At 39.7% G+C, this 16164-nt stretch overlaps 1 protein-coding gene across 2 annotated transcripts in view; it reads right to left on the bottom strand.

Annotated features, from left to right (window-relative positions):
* Window positions 1-16164, bottom strand: part of SPG11 (SPG11 vesicle trafficking associated, spatacsin) — an 86903-nt gene that overhangs the window by 14128 nt on the left and 56611 nt on the right. For both annotated transcript variants that reach the window (XM_060618693.3, XM_060618694.3), the window contains 6 exons: window positions 15720-15992; window positions 14896-15096; window positions 14024-14131; window positions 3684-3846; window positions 1269-1483; window positions 72-822 (listed from right to left, as the gene is read on the bottom strand). In XM_060618693.3, the coding sequence (XP_060474676.2) occupies window positions 72-822; window positions 1269-1483; window positions 3684-3846; window positions 14024-14131; window positions 14896-15096; window positions 15720-15992 (1711 nt within the window). The remainder of the gene's footprint in view (window positions 1-71; window positions 823-1268; window positions 1484-3683; window positions 3847-14023; window positions 14132-14895; window positions 15097-15719; window positions 15993-16164) is intronic.

Raw genomic sequence — 16164 nt, 5'->3', positions numbered from 1 at the left:
CCCTTTCTTTCTGGGAAAGAGTGCCAACAGCTCCATTCAGGACTCAGGGAGGTTTGATCTCTTTCACTTACTGCTCCGGGCTTTCCTGAGTGGCATGCCAGGTTCCTCCTCGTCAGGCAGCTCAGCACTTTGCAGGACAGCATGGACTTCTGGGTGCAGGTCACCCACACTAGCTTCCCCTGAAGCCAGTGCTCTGCAGTGCAACACCAAGGCAACATCTTGGTTATAGAAATGAAAATACCGACATATTCTACTTGCTTCATGCACACAGCCAACGTCCAATAGGCGCCCAATCAGGAAGTTCAGCGATTCCTGCTCCTTCCGACCCAGTGTGTTATCACAAGTCTCTTTGGATGGAAGGCCATTAAGTTCTAAGTATTTTGATGTGTTCAGAGCGGCCAACATGGAGATTGAAAACTCACTCGCTACACTTTCAAAGGAAAGTTCCCCATTAGTTGAGATCTGTTGAGAAAACCTGGGCTCTGTTTCCTCTGGGTTTTCCCTGAGGGTGTGCTGGGCGATGCGGCAGAGCCAGATCCGCTTCTCCAGCTCCTCCAGCTCGTCCACGGGCACCAGGCCCTCCTGAGCAAGCCAGTGTGCAGCCAGTGTCAGCAGCAGATGGGCCTCCTCAATGTTGCTCAGTGCCCCCTCAGCTGGGCACTCACATGCCTCAGGGGCCTGGGCTGAGAAAAAGGAGGAAGCTGCTTTGCTTGAAATGGAATTTCTCTTAAAATTCTCGTGACATTTTTTCCAGAAGCCAATTCTTGCTTGTTTCAGGGACCACTGGTCAATGTGTTTTAAGGTCTGCATTTCCTGTGTTATCTGTGAAATTTAACAAAGCAATTTTTAGTCCTTCCTAGATATAAAAGTGTCACGAATGCGAATGCTCCCAAGAATGCCATACTTGTCAAAACCAAATCAAGTCAGAGAACATGAGACTTGGCTACAGATGATCCTGAATATTTTATCTGGAAAGTTAAAGTATGAAAAGCAATTCTCAATTTACGTAATTGAAGGGGGGTTCAAGATGAAGCCACCCTGTATTTAATTCTATTCAAAGCACAACAGTTGCAGCATATCCTATAAGCTGACCTGAATTTAAAACACACACTCTTTGCTAACGGGCATCCTAGGCTCATCCATTTCTGAAAGTAAGGTGTGTGTCAAAAGTAAAAAACCCTCTTCTATAAATCATCTATCTCATTTGATTCTGTTTAATGCTGGTTTAAAAAGCTAACATTTTAAGTAACTTAAGAGACTAATGATACCTCTTCAATAACCAAGTTGTCCACAGGTAGCTCAGCTAATTCTGCTACCCTCCTGGCCAAAGCAAACTGTCCCTCTGTCTCCAGTTTTTCCAAAATAGATCTGCATTCATGCTGAAAATTCTCAGGGCTGTAGCTGCTAATAACTACAGGATTAATGGCTATGGATGTATCCTTCAAAATTTTGCTAAGGACACAGAGCTTCTTCACATCTGGACCTGTGCCAAAGAGAAAAGGATATATACATTTAATCAGGAAAATGCTGCCATGGCCTTTCCAGAGTAAATATCAGGGGGAAAGCATGTATGTTTAACACAATTACGTAATCAAAGGAAAAACACAAACCTATTTTTCTTCTCTGGTTTGCTAGCAAATGAAGCTATAAGGGCATCTCCTACATCGTAAGAACCACTAAAGATTCGTGCAGGGACTCCATCTACACATGTGGCTTTATATACACGGCAGAAGTTGGTGGCCTGCAGTAGCAACTCAGTCGACCTTGGGAAGATCTGACCAGTCATTCAGGCTAATCCCAACTCTTTTGGATTCTTCTCCTACCTTGAACAAATCTGTTTTTATGATTGCTCACTTGCTCATTCGGTGCAGGCATCATGTGGATTAAGACACAGAACTGGCAGGACAGTTGAAACTGTAGCTGACCAATAGCCAAGCCCCTTAATGCAGCACACCGTATCCAGAATGGAGCATCACTTTCTCCTTCGCACAACTGCTTAACCCAGGGAGACCCAGCTGAGTTCTTCTTCATATCCCTAGGAAGTCCTTTTCCTCAGTGACATTTGGAATTCTCTGCCCATAGCAGACCTATGTGGCTGGGTCTGCTCCCATTCCCACATAGTCTGTGTAGAGCTGATGTGTGCCCTACCATAAAAGAGGGGCATGAAAAATATTCTGTAGGGGCCATCTGCTGGGCTGCGGTCTGATTTAGGTGGTTCTGGGGACAGTGAGACACCTTGCACAATAACCACCAGTATGGAGATGCTGGGCTTCTTTTCTTCATATAAAACACAGGTTTTTTATAGGAACAATTTCTAGGGGCACGTGGGTGGCTTAGTCAGTTAAGCATCTGACTCTTGATTTTGGCTCAGGTCACAATCTCATAGTTCATGAGTTCGAGCCCCGTGTTGGGCTCTGAGCTGGCAGTGAGGAGCCTGCTTGGTTTTCTCTCTCTCCCCCTGCCCCACTCTCTCTCTCTCTGCCCCTCCCCCTCCCACACTTATTCTTTCTCTCAAAAATAAACTTAAAAAACATAATTTCTTTTCTCTAAGCACATACATGTTACACACAGAGCACAAATGTTCTATAAAAACAGAAAATGTTTATATGAATCAAAGCATAATAATAGTTAACAACACAATCCTTATAATTTCTCAAGGATACAGTAATTCTGGCAAGAAAACTGGAAATTCATTTCTGAAAAAAATTAAGATTACTACAGACCAATAAAAACACCTATATGTAAAAAGGATCTATTTGGTATACAAAGTAATTGACAAGTCCCATGTGACATACACTGCATTTTGGAAACACCCCTCTTTATTTCCAGTCGTCAGCCCTGACAGCCTACAATCCAGGCATTGAGCCCAGTATTCTGTCAGTGTTTGGTACAGATGTGAGTTCTCCAGATGAATATCTATGAATTTAAATGTGATAAAATAACCCTAGTAGTGAAAATGTCAGAATCTAGTATAAAAACTTGAAATTATCAAATAGAAAAGAGGGTAAGGCAGTAACTGGTTTCTTTCAATCCGTAACAACCTTAGAGACTGCCCATGTCTGGAGGAGTCTGCAAAAAATAAGCATAATTTGTCTGAAACCTTCAAAATGAGTTAGACATTCCTGAAACAGTTTGTGACCCTGAGCAATGATGACATGTTAAGGTGACTTGTCAGAAAAAAGAATGACAGTGACAGGGTGCAGACTAGCCAAGGGGAACGTAGCTGACAAGGACTCAGAAGGAGCAGACAGCTGTATTATTTAGGTTATATCTTGTTGTGCTATGTTTTGAATGTTTTCACCATGATTGAAGATTCCTGCAACCTCTTCTTCATACCTCATTATGGACTATAAATGTAATGTTATATGTATTTTATTTTCCTGAATGCCCTTCTAAAATATTTTCAAGATTAAGAAAGCTAATTTGGGGGTGCCTGGGTGGCTCAGTCGGTTAAGTGTCTGACTCTGTTTTGGCTCCTGTCATAATCTCATGGTTTGTGCGTCCAAGCCCCACATGGGGCTCTACGATGACAGTGCAGAGCCTGCTTGGAATTCTTGCACTCTCTGCCCCTCCCCTGCTTGCTCTTTCTCTCTCTCAAAATAAATAAACTAAAAAAAAAAAAAAAAAAAAAAAAAAAAGAAAGCTAATTTCCTAACAACTTTAGTTTAAGGACTGTGTCTTACCATCACAGAAGAGATGTTCTATTCCAACAAATAGCTGTAAAAGCTTCCCCAGTTCATACTGGGTCCCACACTGCTGCAGCATAAGCTTCAAAAGAAAACACACCTGCTCCTTCAGCCACGCAGCAGGGATGGTAGCATGGACCCTTGTGGCTGTTGTTTCAACCTATGAAAATAAAAGGGGGTCAGGAAAGGTGATTTCACAGCAAATCAAAACCCCCAAATTTGGGAACGTCTAAGAAAGCCAAGGTACCACCAAAAGTCATTTCCTGTCACAAAGGGGGACACTTATTCAGGTCCTTTCCACATGACAGGAAATGGAAGTATGCCTCAGAGGAGTGCAAAAATAAGCCCTCCTTGGCAGCTTTGCAGATACTCTCTTTGTGAGATGCCCTGCTGTAGAGAGCTGTGTGTGTCAAAGTCAAAGATGGACTAGAGACCTAAAGACTGAACGCTAACCATGGAGTGAACTGAGGCGAATATCCCCAAGTCAGTGACAGCCAAACTAACAATGCTGTGAGTTGCTGTGAAATTAAACTGACATGTTTCACCTAACAGCTTTGGAGAGGGATCTAGGGCTGCCCTGGAGTCCAGAAGATCTGAAATTCATATATCAAGACCTCTTAGAAAGATTTAACATTGCCCAACTTGTTCTACCACTTTGCATGTAGTTTATATTATCATTAGAAAAGGATCTCAATTAAGAAGCCTAGACTTATGTCATTACAATCAAATGCTGGCAATATTAATAGGAATGATCCCAAGTACCAGGCTACATTAGTTTGAATTAGAGAATTAGTTCTTAGTCTTTATTTACTTGTTTACCTACTCCTGCTGCTGTTACAAGAGAGTCTATAGCAGGCAGGTGATGGAACTGGTCAGAAGAAAAGATACATGAAAGTAAAGGGCTGAGGCAAGGATGGAACAGGTGCGCTGCCCCTCCACAGCAAACTGGAGCAGGGGCAGTCAAACAAGAATAAGAACTACCTGGGAGGACCTAAATATAGAATGAAAAACTATATAACTCCTAAAAGATTATACAAGAGAAAACTTAGATGACCTTGGATGATAATCTATAAAAACATAATTACCCAGATTGACTTCATTAAAATTAAAAACTTCTGCTCTACAAAACACAATGTCAAGAGCATTAGAAGACTAGCCACAGACTGCAAGAATTTGCAAAAGACAAATCTGATAATGGGATGTTATCCAAATACACAAAGAACTCTTAAAAACAAACAATAAAAAAACAATGCCATTAAAAAAATAGGCTGGGGGCACTTGGATGGATCAGTAGGTAGAGCATGCAACTTTTTTTTTAAATGTTTATTTACTTACTTTTGAGAGAGAAAGAGAGAGAGTGCACAGCAGGGGAGGGGCAGAGAGAGAGAGGGAGGCACAGAATCTGAAGCAGGTTCCAGGCTCTGAGCTGTGAGCAGACAGCCTGATGCAGGGCTTCAAAACATCAACCGTCATCATGACCTGAGCCAAAGTTGGACGCTTAACTGACTGAGACACCTAGGTGCCCCATGCATGCAACTCTTGATCTTGGGATTGTGAGTTGAGCCCCAATGTTGGACATAGAGTTTACTTAAAAAAAAAAAAAAAAAAAAAAAGGCTGAAGACCTTAACAGATACCTCACCAAAGAAGATATATAAATGGCAAATAAACATAGGAAAAGATGTTCTGCATCATATATCAGGGAAATGCAAATTAAAATAGTGACATATCACAACATACCCATTAGAACGGCCAGAATCTGGAACACTGACAACACCAAAGGCTGGCAAGGATGTGGACCCACAAGAACCATCATACATTGCTAGTGGGAATGCAAACGATACAGCCACTTCGGAAGAAAGTTTGATGGTTTCTTACAAAACAAAACACACGCTTACCATTTGATCGAGCAATTATGCTCCTTGGTATTTACCCAAAGGAGTTGAAAATTTTGTTTAGAGCACCTCTATTCATAATGGCTAAAACTTGGAAGCAATCAAGATGTCCTTTAGTAGGTGAATGAATAAATAGACTGTGGTATATCCAGACAAGGTAATATTCAGCACTAAAAAAAAATGAGCTATTAAGCCATGAAAAGACATGACAGAAACTTAAGTGCATATTACTAAATGAAAGAAGCCAATCCTAAAAGCCTACATTCTATACAATTCCAATTATACCACATTTTGAAAAAGGCAAAACTATGAAGATAGTAGAAAGATCAGTGGGTGCCTGGGGTTGGGAGTGGGGAGGAATGAATAGGTAGAGAAGATTTTTTAGGGCAATGAGACTTCTATGTAGGATACTGTAACACATATATGTCATTATGCATATCTCCAAATGTATACCTGAAGAATGTATAACACTAAGAGTAAACCCCAAGGTAAACAATGGCTTTGGGGTGTTATGATGTGTCAGTATAGGTTCATCCTTGGTAACAAATGGACCATGCTGGTGTTGTGATGTTGGTAACGGGGAGAGTCTATACAGGTGTGGGGGCAGAGGGTATATGGAAAATCTCTGAAACTTCCTCTCAATTTTATGATGAACTAAAACTGCTCTAAAAAATAAATTCCTTGGGGCGCCTGGGTGGCGCAGTTGGTTAAGTGTCCGACTTCAGCCAGGTCACGATCTCGCGGTCCGTGAGTTCGAGCCCCGCGTCAGGCTCTGTGCTGACAGCTCAGAGCCTGGAGCCTGCTTCAGATTCTGTGTCTCCCTCTCTCTCTGCCCCTCCCCCGTTCATGCTCTGTCTCTCTCTGTCCCAAAAATAAATTAAAAAAAAAAAAAATTCCTTTTGAAAAGGTGGTGTGGAGGGAAGGAGCAGAAAGCACCAGCATCTCTCTCTTCACCTAGACAAGAACTGCACTGGCAAATCAGTTCAATACAATCATTTTGGAACTCTGCAGTGTGTTGAAGGCTTGTGAGTTCCAGAGGAAGGCCTAATGGCAGGTAAATTGCTGACAATTTTGATCAATTTCAGTCCTTACCACAGTAGCTGCAACCCACTCCTCACCCCTAGCCACAGGGGAGGCAGTTGTGTATGCACATGTTCCTAGAGCAGCTTGCACACAGCTTGCAGGAGTTGTGGGGGCAAAAAGGACCCTGTCCTCCAAATATCAGAAATTGGTGCTCTGATCCCCAGTTGCTGCTTCCAGCCACAGAGGTGTAGACAAAGAAGTGGGCAGTCATTGTTGTTTCACCTCACCCACTGTTGCAAGCTCCACCGAACTCCTCCCCTGACTTCCAGGAGATTTAAAGGGCTAGCACCCTTTTCCTCCCCACTCCCTTCATTTTTTGCTTTTTTCCCTTTTGGGAGCCAGACATAAAGACTGAGACATTTAAAAACAACTGCATATATGAGGAAAATTAGAAAATTACTGTGTATGTGCAGGGAAAGGCTAGAAAAGACCCAAGAAGACCTTACTTAGATTTACACTTCGTGCTGATCCTTGGCACAGAAATGACTTCTGGCCACCCAAAACCCAAAATAATAAAACAATAACAAAAAATAACAAACCCTGGGGAAGGGGGAGAATCTGACTTCTAGGGTTACCACAACATTAGATTCAAATGTCCAGAGTTCATACAGAGAATCACAGGGCATACACATAAGCAGGAAAGTAGGGCCCCAAAAGAAAAAAATTTTGACATAACCAGTCCCTAAAATAGACCTAACGGCAGATACACCATTAAAACAACTGTTTTAACTGAGGAAGATGTGCAGAAAGTCAAGAAAATGATGTGTGAACAAAATGGAAATACCAAGAAAGAGAAAACCTAAAAGGAAACAAATTCTGGAGCTGACAAGTAAAATAACAAATTCACTACATGGATTCAAAGGTAGATGTGAGCAGACAGAAGAAAGAATCAGCAATCTTAAAGGCAGGACAATAGAAGTTATCAAGTTTGAGGAAGAGAAAGAAGATTGAAGAAAACCAAACAGAGCCTAAGAGACTGATGGGACATCATCAAGTGGACCAATGTAAGCATCATGTGAGTCCTAGAAGACGACAGAAAGGTGTAGAGAGAATATTTGAAGACACAATGGGTGAAAACTTCCCAAACTTGAGGAAAGACATGAATATAAATATCCAAGAAGCTCAGCAAACTCTAAGCAAGGTGAACTGAAAGAAACCCATAATGAGACACATAATAATTGAACTTTCTTAAGGCAAACAACAACGACAACAACAACAACAAGAATCTTGGAAGTAACAGGAGAGAAGGGACTGGTCACATATAAGGGATCCTCAAGAAGATTATCTGCAAGGGTCTTATCAGAAACTGTGGAGGCCAGAGACAGTGGGATGAGATATACATAGATACACACACACACACACACACACACACACACACACACACACACACACACATTTAAATGGGTGTTCCTTTTTAAATTTTTCTAATTTTTTTTTTAGTTTTATTGTTTTATTAAATTCCTTTATTTATTTTGAGAGAAAAAGAGAATGACACAGGGGCAGAGAGAGAAGAGGACAGAAAATCCCAAGCAGGCTCCACACTGTCAGTGCAGAGCCCAATGTGGGGCTCGATCCCATGACCTGTGAGATCATGACCTGAGCCAAAGTCAGACATAACCGACTGAGCAACCCAGGCACCCCATGGCTGATATATCCAGCAAAACTATCCTTCAAAAGTGAGGGGGAAATTAAGACATTCCCAGGGAAACAAAAGCTGAGGGAGTCTTTGACTACCAGACTGTTCCTATAAGTGGTGCTCAGGGGAGTCCTGTAAGGTAAGTGAAAGGACACTAGACGATACCTCAAAGTAATATGGAAAAATAAAGAACTCAATAAACATAAATACATGGGCCATTATACAAGCCTGTATTACTGTAGCAAGGGGTTTTTACTTTCCATATGATATAAGAGACTAATGCATTTAAAGAAGAAAAGAACAATTATTAGTATAAAAGCCGGTATTGCTGTAACTTTGGTTTGTAACTCCAACTGTTGTTTTCTTCATAATTTAAGAGACTAAATGCCCTTAAAGGAATTATTTATGTCTTTGGGCATGTAATCTATAAAGACGTAATTTGGTGACATGAACAACTAAAAGGGGTGAGGTTGGAGCTGCAGGAATACTTTTTGTTACTGAAGTTAAGCTGATATAAACTCATTGTAACCACAAAGAAAATAGCTACAGGATAGGCACAAAATGAAATCAGAGAGGAATTTAAACATTTCACTACAAAAATCAACTAAACACAAAAGAAAACAGTAATGAAGGAAATGAGAAACGATAAAGCTACAAATTATAAAGAAAACCAACAGCACAATGGCAGAAGTAAGTTCTTCCTGGTTAGTAATTATTTCAAATATAAATGGATTAAGCTCTCCAATTAAAAGACAGAGATCAGAATAGACAAAAACACATGATCCAACTATGTGCTGTCTACAAGAGACTCACTTGAGATCCAAAGACATAAACAGGTTGAAAGCGGAAGGATGGAAGAAGGTATTCCATGCAAATAGTCACCAAAAAAGAGTGGTGGAGGTGGCTATACTAATATCAAACTTTTAATCAAAAAGTTTACAGAGAAGGAGAGTAGATACTCATAAAAGGTTTAATACAGCAAGAAAATGTAACAATTATAAACATTTACATACCTAATTATGGATTTCCAAAATACATGAAGCAAAAGCTGATGGAATTGAAGCAAGAAATAATAATAGCTGGGGACTGCAATACCTCACTCACACTAATGGATAATCAGACAAAAACAATACAGGGCTTGACACAATAAACTGAATAGATTTAACAGACAGGGGCAGAACATTTTACCTAAGAACAATAGAAAACATATTCTTCTCAAGTGCACATGAGGTACTTTGCAGGACAGACCATACATTAAGCAACAAGTTTCAAGAGATTTCAAAAGGCAGAGATCATACAAAGTATCTTCTCTGACCACAATAGGATAAAGTTAGAAGTCACTATCAAAAGGAAGACTGAAAAAATAAAATTGTGGTTTTATTATTGAAATTAAACATTTTTTATAGATAGAGGTCTCAAATTACTAAAATCAGAAATGAACGTGGGGTCATTCTACAGATAAAAAGGATTATTTATTTCTCGAGTGGGGCTCGAGCTCACCCAAAGCAGGGCTCACGCTCTCCCAATGTGGGACTCAAACTCACCAACTGTGAGATCATGACCTGAGCTGAAGTCAGATGCTTAATGACTGGGCCAACCAGCACCCTCAAAATAAATAAACTTAAAAAAAAAAAAAAAAAGGATTATAACAGAGTACTATGGACAAAGAAAAGCCCTGGACACGATGGCTTCACTGGTGAGGTCTAAAAACATTTAGAGAAGAACTACTACCAATCTTTTGCAAACTTTTCTAAAAAACTGAAGTAGAAGGAACACTTCCCAACTCATTTTATGAAACCAGCATAATCTTAATACTAAAGACAGATGAAGACACTACAAGAAAATTATAGACCACATCCCTTACAAACACTGATGTAAAAAAAAAATCCTCAAAAAAATACTGGCAAACTCAGGGGCGCCTGGATGGCTCTGTCGGTTAGGTGTCCGACTTTCACTCAGGCCATGATCTCACAGCTTGTGAGTTTGAGCCCCACATCGGGCTCTGTGCTGACAGTGCGAAGCCTGGAGCCTGCTTCGAATTCTGTATCTCCCTCTCTCTGTCCCTCTCCTGACTTGTGCTCTGTCTCTATCTCTCTCAAAAATAAATATTAAAAAACATTTAAAAAAATACTGGCAAACTGAATTCAGCAGCATATTAAAAGGATTATTCACCATTACCAAACAGGATTTATTCCTGGGATGCAAGGATGGTTCAACATACAAAAAACTAATCAATGTATACATCGTATCAACAGAAGATAGGAAAAAAAAACCCACACGACCATTTTACTATTGATGTAAAAAAAAGTATTTGGCAAAATTCAACACTATTTCAAGGTTAAAAAAATAAACAACTGGGGATAGGAAGAAACTATCCCACATAATAAAAGCCACATGTGACAAACCCAGTGAACATTTTACTCAAAGGTGGAAGACTGAAACCATTCTTCTAAGATCAGAAACAAGGCAAGGATGTCTGCTTTCATCACTTCTATTCCACCCAGCACTGACTGAAGGTTCTAGCCAGAACCTTTAGGCAAGGGAAAAAAATGCACCAAATTGGAAAAGAAGAAAATAAAATGATCTTTTCAGAAAGTATGATCTTACATGTAAGAAAACCCTAACAATCACACACACACACACACACACACACTCACACAACTTGGAATAAGTGAATTCAGCAAAGTAGCAGGATAAAAAGTCAACACCCCAAAATCAGTTGGATTTCTATACACAAACAACAAACAACCCGGAAAGGAAATTACAGAAACAACTCCATTTCCGAAAGCATCAAAAAGGATAAGTTACTTAGGAATTAACTTAACCAATGAGGTAAAAGCCTTGTACAATGAAAACTACAAAACACTGCTGAAATTAAAGACATAAATAAATGGAAACACATGCCATGCTCATGGGTTGGAAGCCTTAATATTGTTAAAACATCTATACTCTCCAAAGTGATCTTTGGATTCAGTGCAATCCCTATTAAAATCCCAATGATGCATTTTGACAGAAATAGAAAAACCATCCTAAAATCATATGGAATTTTAAGAGACCCTCAATAGCCAAAATAATCTTGAAAAAGAACAAAACTGGAGACCTCATTCTCCCTGATTTCAAAACTTACTACAAAGCTATAATAATCAAAACAGTATGCTACTGGCATAGAGACAGACATAAAGACCAATAGGATAGAACAGAAGGCCCAGAAATACACCCTCACATATATGGTCTAATGATTTTTGACAAGGGTGCCAAGCCATTCAATGAGGAAAGGACAGTATTTTCAACAAATGGTGCTGGGAAAACTGAATATCCACATGCAAAGAACGAAGTTGGATCCTTATACAAGAATTAACTCAAAATGGGCCAAGCACCTAAATATGAGACCTAAACACAATAAAAACTCTTAGAAGAAAATATAGGACAAAAGTTTCACAACTCTAGATCTGGCAATAATTTCTTGGCTAGGACACTAAAGGCACAAGTAACAAGGGAAAAACTGGGCAAATTGAACTTCGTGAAAACTTAAGGAAAGACACTATCGACAGTAAAAAGGCAACCCAGAGAATGGGAGAAAATATTTGCAAATCATATGTCTGATATGGGATTAATATCTCAATTATATACAGGATTCCTAAAACTCAACAACAAAAATAACCCAATTCAAAAATGGGCCAAAGGCTTAAATAGACATATTTCCAAAGATGATATACAGCCAGTAAGCATGAGAAGATGCTCAACATCATTAATCATTAGGGAAATGCAAAAAAAACTACAATGAGATACCACCTCACACCCATTAGGAAGACTACTATCAGAAAAAACAGTAATCTCGGGCACGTGGCTCCAGATTCTGTGTCTCTCTCTCTTTCAAAAATAAACGTTAAAAAAATTAAAAAAAAAAAAAAAAAAAAAAAAGAAAAACCAGAAAACAATGGGGAGGCTGGCTGGCTCAGTTGGTACAGCATGCAGCTCTTGATCTTGGGGTCTCCACACTGGGCACAGAGCTTACTTAAAAACAAAAAAGAACAAAAAACAGCTAACAAGTGTTGAAGAGGAAGGATGTGGAGAAATTGGAACCCTTGTGCATTGTTGCAGCGATGTAAAATAATGCAGCTGCTATGGAAAGCAGTATGACAATTCCTCAAAATATTAAAAACAGAGTTACCATATTGTCTGGCAATTCCACTTCTGGGAGGATTCCTCAAAGAATTGAAAGCAGGGTCTCCAAGAGCTATTTGTATACCATGCTCATAGCAGCATAGTGAAAACATAGAAGCCACCCAAATATTCATGGGTAGATGAACAGAGAAGCAAAATGTGGCATATAAAACACAATGGAATTTTATTGCATTTAAAAGGAAGGAAATTCTGCAATATGGTACAACATGGATGAACCCTGAGAATGTCATGCTAAGTGAAATAAACCTGTCACAAAAGGACAAATACTGTATGATTCAACTTACATGAGGTACTTAAAGTAATCAAATCATAAATACAAAACGTAGAATCATGGTTGCCAGAGGCTGGGGATAAAGGAGAATGGGGAGTTATTGTTTACTGAGTACAGAGTTTCAGTTTCACAACATGAAAAGTGTGATGAGGATGGATGGTGGTGATGGTCGTGCAATAATGGGAATGTATTTAATACCACTAACTATATACTCAATGGTTAAAATCGTAAGTGGTATGTGTATTTTGCTAAAATAAAAAATAATGTCCTCTGTCTCAAAAATAAATAAACGTTAAAAAAAAAAAAATAATGTCAAAAAGAAAAGAAAAGAAAGAAAGCAAGAAAGAAAGAAAGAAAGAAAGGAAAAGAAAAGAAAAGAAAAGAAAAGAAAAGAAAAGGTATCTAGCAGAGCCCCAGCCATGGAAAAGTGCTAGACTTGAGGACATTAATGTTCCTATTTGCTGTGATTTTGTAACCTCAGGCATATTTCAATAATTTATTCAATATTTTCAAATAATTTAACTTTTAAATCTTCATTACAGTTATTGATTTACAGCAAAAGCCTATACTGGTTCCACTGTGATATATTTGTTGGATAGAATCAGTATATAGTTTTGTGTCATTTATCATCGAGTTCTTTTGGGGTTAGAGAAAGCAAAAGTGCTAAAACCCCATGGAGGACTAAGGCACATCTCTTCTCCTTCCTTATGACTTCCTCTTTCTTCCATAGGGTTAATTAGCTCCACATGATAAACAGGCCTGAAACAAGTACTGAAACGGTGAATCCTGAAATGGACCACAAGGCTCAGCATCATTTGGACAGGGACTACGAGGGCTCTGGATGGAAAAGGCCATTATTTTCTGCCACAGCAAATACAGCAGTATTACGCACCCTTCACGCTCAGTGCTGTTGGCGGTTCTGTTAGAGTGGCAAAGTGTGGCTCACACACCACCATACTCCTCTCAAGCATCCATAGCAGATCCTGTTAATCCCTTTCCCACTGAGCTTGGCTGCAGCTCGGGACCCTGATTAGAATTAACACATTAGATGAAACCTCTCTGTCATGCCTGGCAACTGAGGTGCTGTAAGCAAGGCCGCTGTGACTCCTGTCCTACCCCCACCCCCCACCTCTGGAACAGTACAAATGAGTTGGTATGAATTATGACACATAGCAGCCATTCGCCTATCATATCCTGACTACTAACAGATGATGGGCCACGCTACCCAATTTCAGATCAGCCACAAAGAGCAGTATGATTCCAACTTACAGTCTCAAAGCTTTTTTCGAACTCCAGAAGTTTAACTTCAGCTTCCTTATAATTCTTAAAGAACATACATAGTTCATACATCTCCATCATCAACAGTAGTGGGGAATCCTTTAAGAAAGAGTTTGAATGAAATTACAAAATCGTGAATTCAATCAATACTATTTTCTCAATGAACAATGCCAATCAATATAAGAGGTTAAAGTAAAAACATAAGTACTAATAGTAACAGTTTCATCGTAGAATTAAGCCATATATGTTAAAAATAAAGATTAAATTTATATTCCTTTTATCTTTTAGAAAAAAGATATTCAGGCCAGGTACACCTACTCAACAGTCCATTTTCTGTCTATTGTATGTATACTTGGTCCACTGCACACGAGCTGGAGATGTTCCACTAGATGGCGCTAGGACACCTCTACATACACTCCTGGAAAATGGGCTCCACAGAGCTGCCAACCTACAGCTGTCTGGGGCATTTCTATCACTTTGGTGAAAGCTTTTCAGTCAGAAGACAGGCGTTTTGGAATGAGAAAGTATAGATCTGAACTATAAATATACTACTAAAATACTTTGAGGCCCTGGGGAAAGATACTTAAGTTCTACAAGCCCAAGCTTGTTACTGTATAAAATGAGGATAATACCATTTCATAACATCTTCATATAATACTGTCTTTGTATTGGATTATTTTGAGAACTGGCTAGAATAATAAATTTAAAGCTCTTTGCTAAATAAATGGTAGTTCTATTATCATTATTTGTTGTTGGCTAAAAAACTCCAAAAAACCCAGGGTTACAACAATTGAAAAATCCAATGGGAAAATTCTGAAGTAACCTTTTTAAACTCAGGAAAGAAATGAAGTGACTATCACTACCTTCAAGAAAAGGTGGAAACCTCTGATGAGAGTTTTGCTCTTCCGCCTTGTTAACAATGTTTTCCAGATGACTGAGAGGTCTTGAAGCTCCCACATGTGGCCCTCCACTGAGCCCTGAATGTGTCCTGTTGCTTCGGCTGCAACACTCTCCTCCACAGATGTGATGATCCAAACACAGAGACAAGGAATAGTACTGGCACCCTGCCATTGGATAAAAACTTTTCAAAATAAAATAACAATTGTGTCTGGATTACCTGACAGAGGGAGTTGGGAATTGCCAGCAATGCTACAACCATGGATGGATATGTCCTGTTTAGAACAAGTCACCTCACCAACAATAAATTGGTTAAAATAGCTTGAAAAGCCTTCAAACATGAAATAAACACTAATAAACAACAAGGGATTATCATAAACTATTCTGCAGAGTGTAACATGTCAAAGGACCAAGAGACTGAGCAGGTATACATGGAAGTTGTGGAAATACAAAGTATAAGAAAACAAGACAGCCTTCCACAGAAAGGCTGATCAAGGGGCTGGCTACAGCATCCCACTTCTTTGCTCAAGAGGCAGGGTCCCTTCTCTTTGCCAGCCAGGAAGCAAGGCTCTGATCACCTGAGTTACTGAGTATCAATGTACAAGAAAGTGTACTATTAGATGGCCTGGAGCCTAAGCTGGAAAAGCACAAAAGTGACAGTGGCCTTGAAAACACAGGCTGGAGCCTCACATCATCACCCCACTTCCTCTCTGATTATCAGCCTTCCCAGTCCCTCTCCACTGTTCTCTTGCTCTCTGGGTCCTTAATTTAGGTTTTTCATTATCCTCACCTGGAGACATGAGGCCAAGACACTAAGGATAGGGGCCTGTTGTTTCACCGCTTCAGCTAGGAGCCAGGACCCGGAGTTTGGCTCCTCCGAGCACTGGAGCAGAACTTCAAAGAGATCAGTCATCTCTTCTTTGTTTCCCTGGAATTCCTGGGGGGACCTGTTGCAGACTTGATCACTGTCCATCCTGGAGTTGGACACTAAGGGCAAGTTCTCAAAAGCCAATCTTAAGTGGTCTTCAAGGACAGGACTGAAATATTGAAGAAGAGATTTCACCTAGAAAACAGACGATTAAAAAAGACAACTGTCAATTTCACCTGGAGCTGAAAAATGTTAGAGAAAAGCAGAGGCAAATTGTTCTTTCTCACCCTGAACTGCGTGCAGGGGAAGTGACCATGGAAATTTACAAAGTAATTTATTGCTTTGGAGTGAATTTCCATATTCAATC

Source organism: Panthera onca, chromosome B3 (genome assembly GCF_046562875.1).
Source record: "Panthera onca isolate mPanOnc1 chromosome B3, mPanOnc1 haplotype 2, whole genome shotgun sequence".
Classification (NCBI taxonomy): Eukaryota; Metazoa; Chordata; class Mammalia; order Carnivora; family Felidae; genus Panthera; species Panthera onca.
The sequence above is the reverse complement of the archived record's forward strand: the minus strand, read 5'-3'. Positions and strand labels throughout refer to the sequence as shown.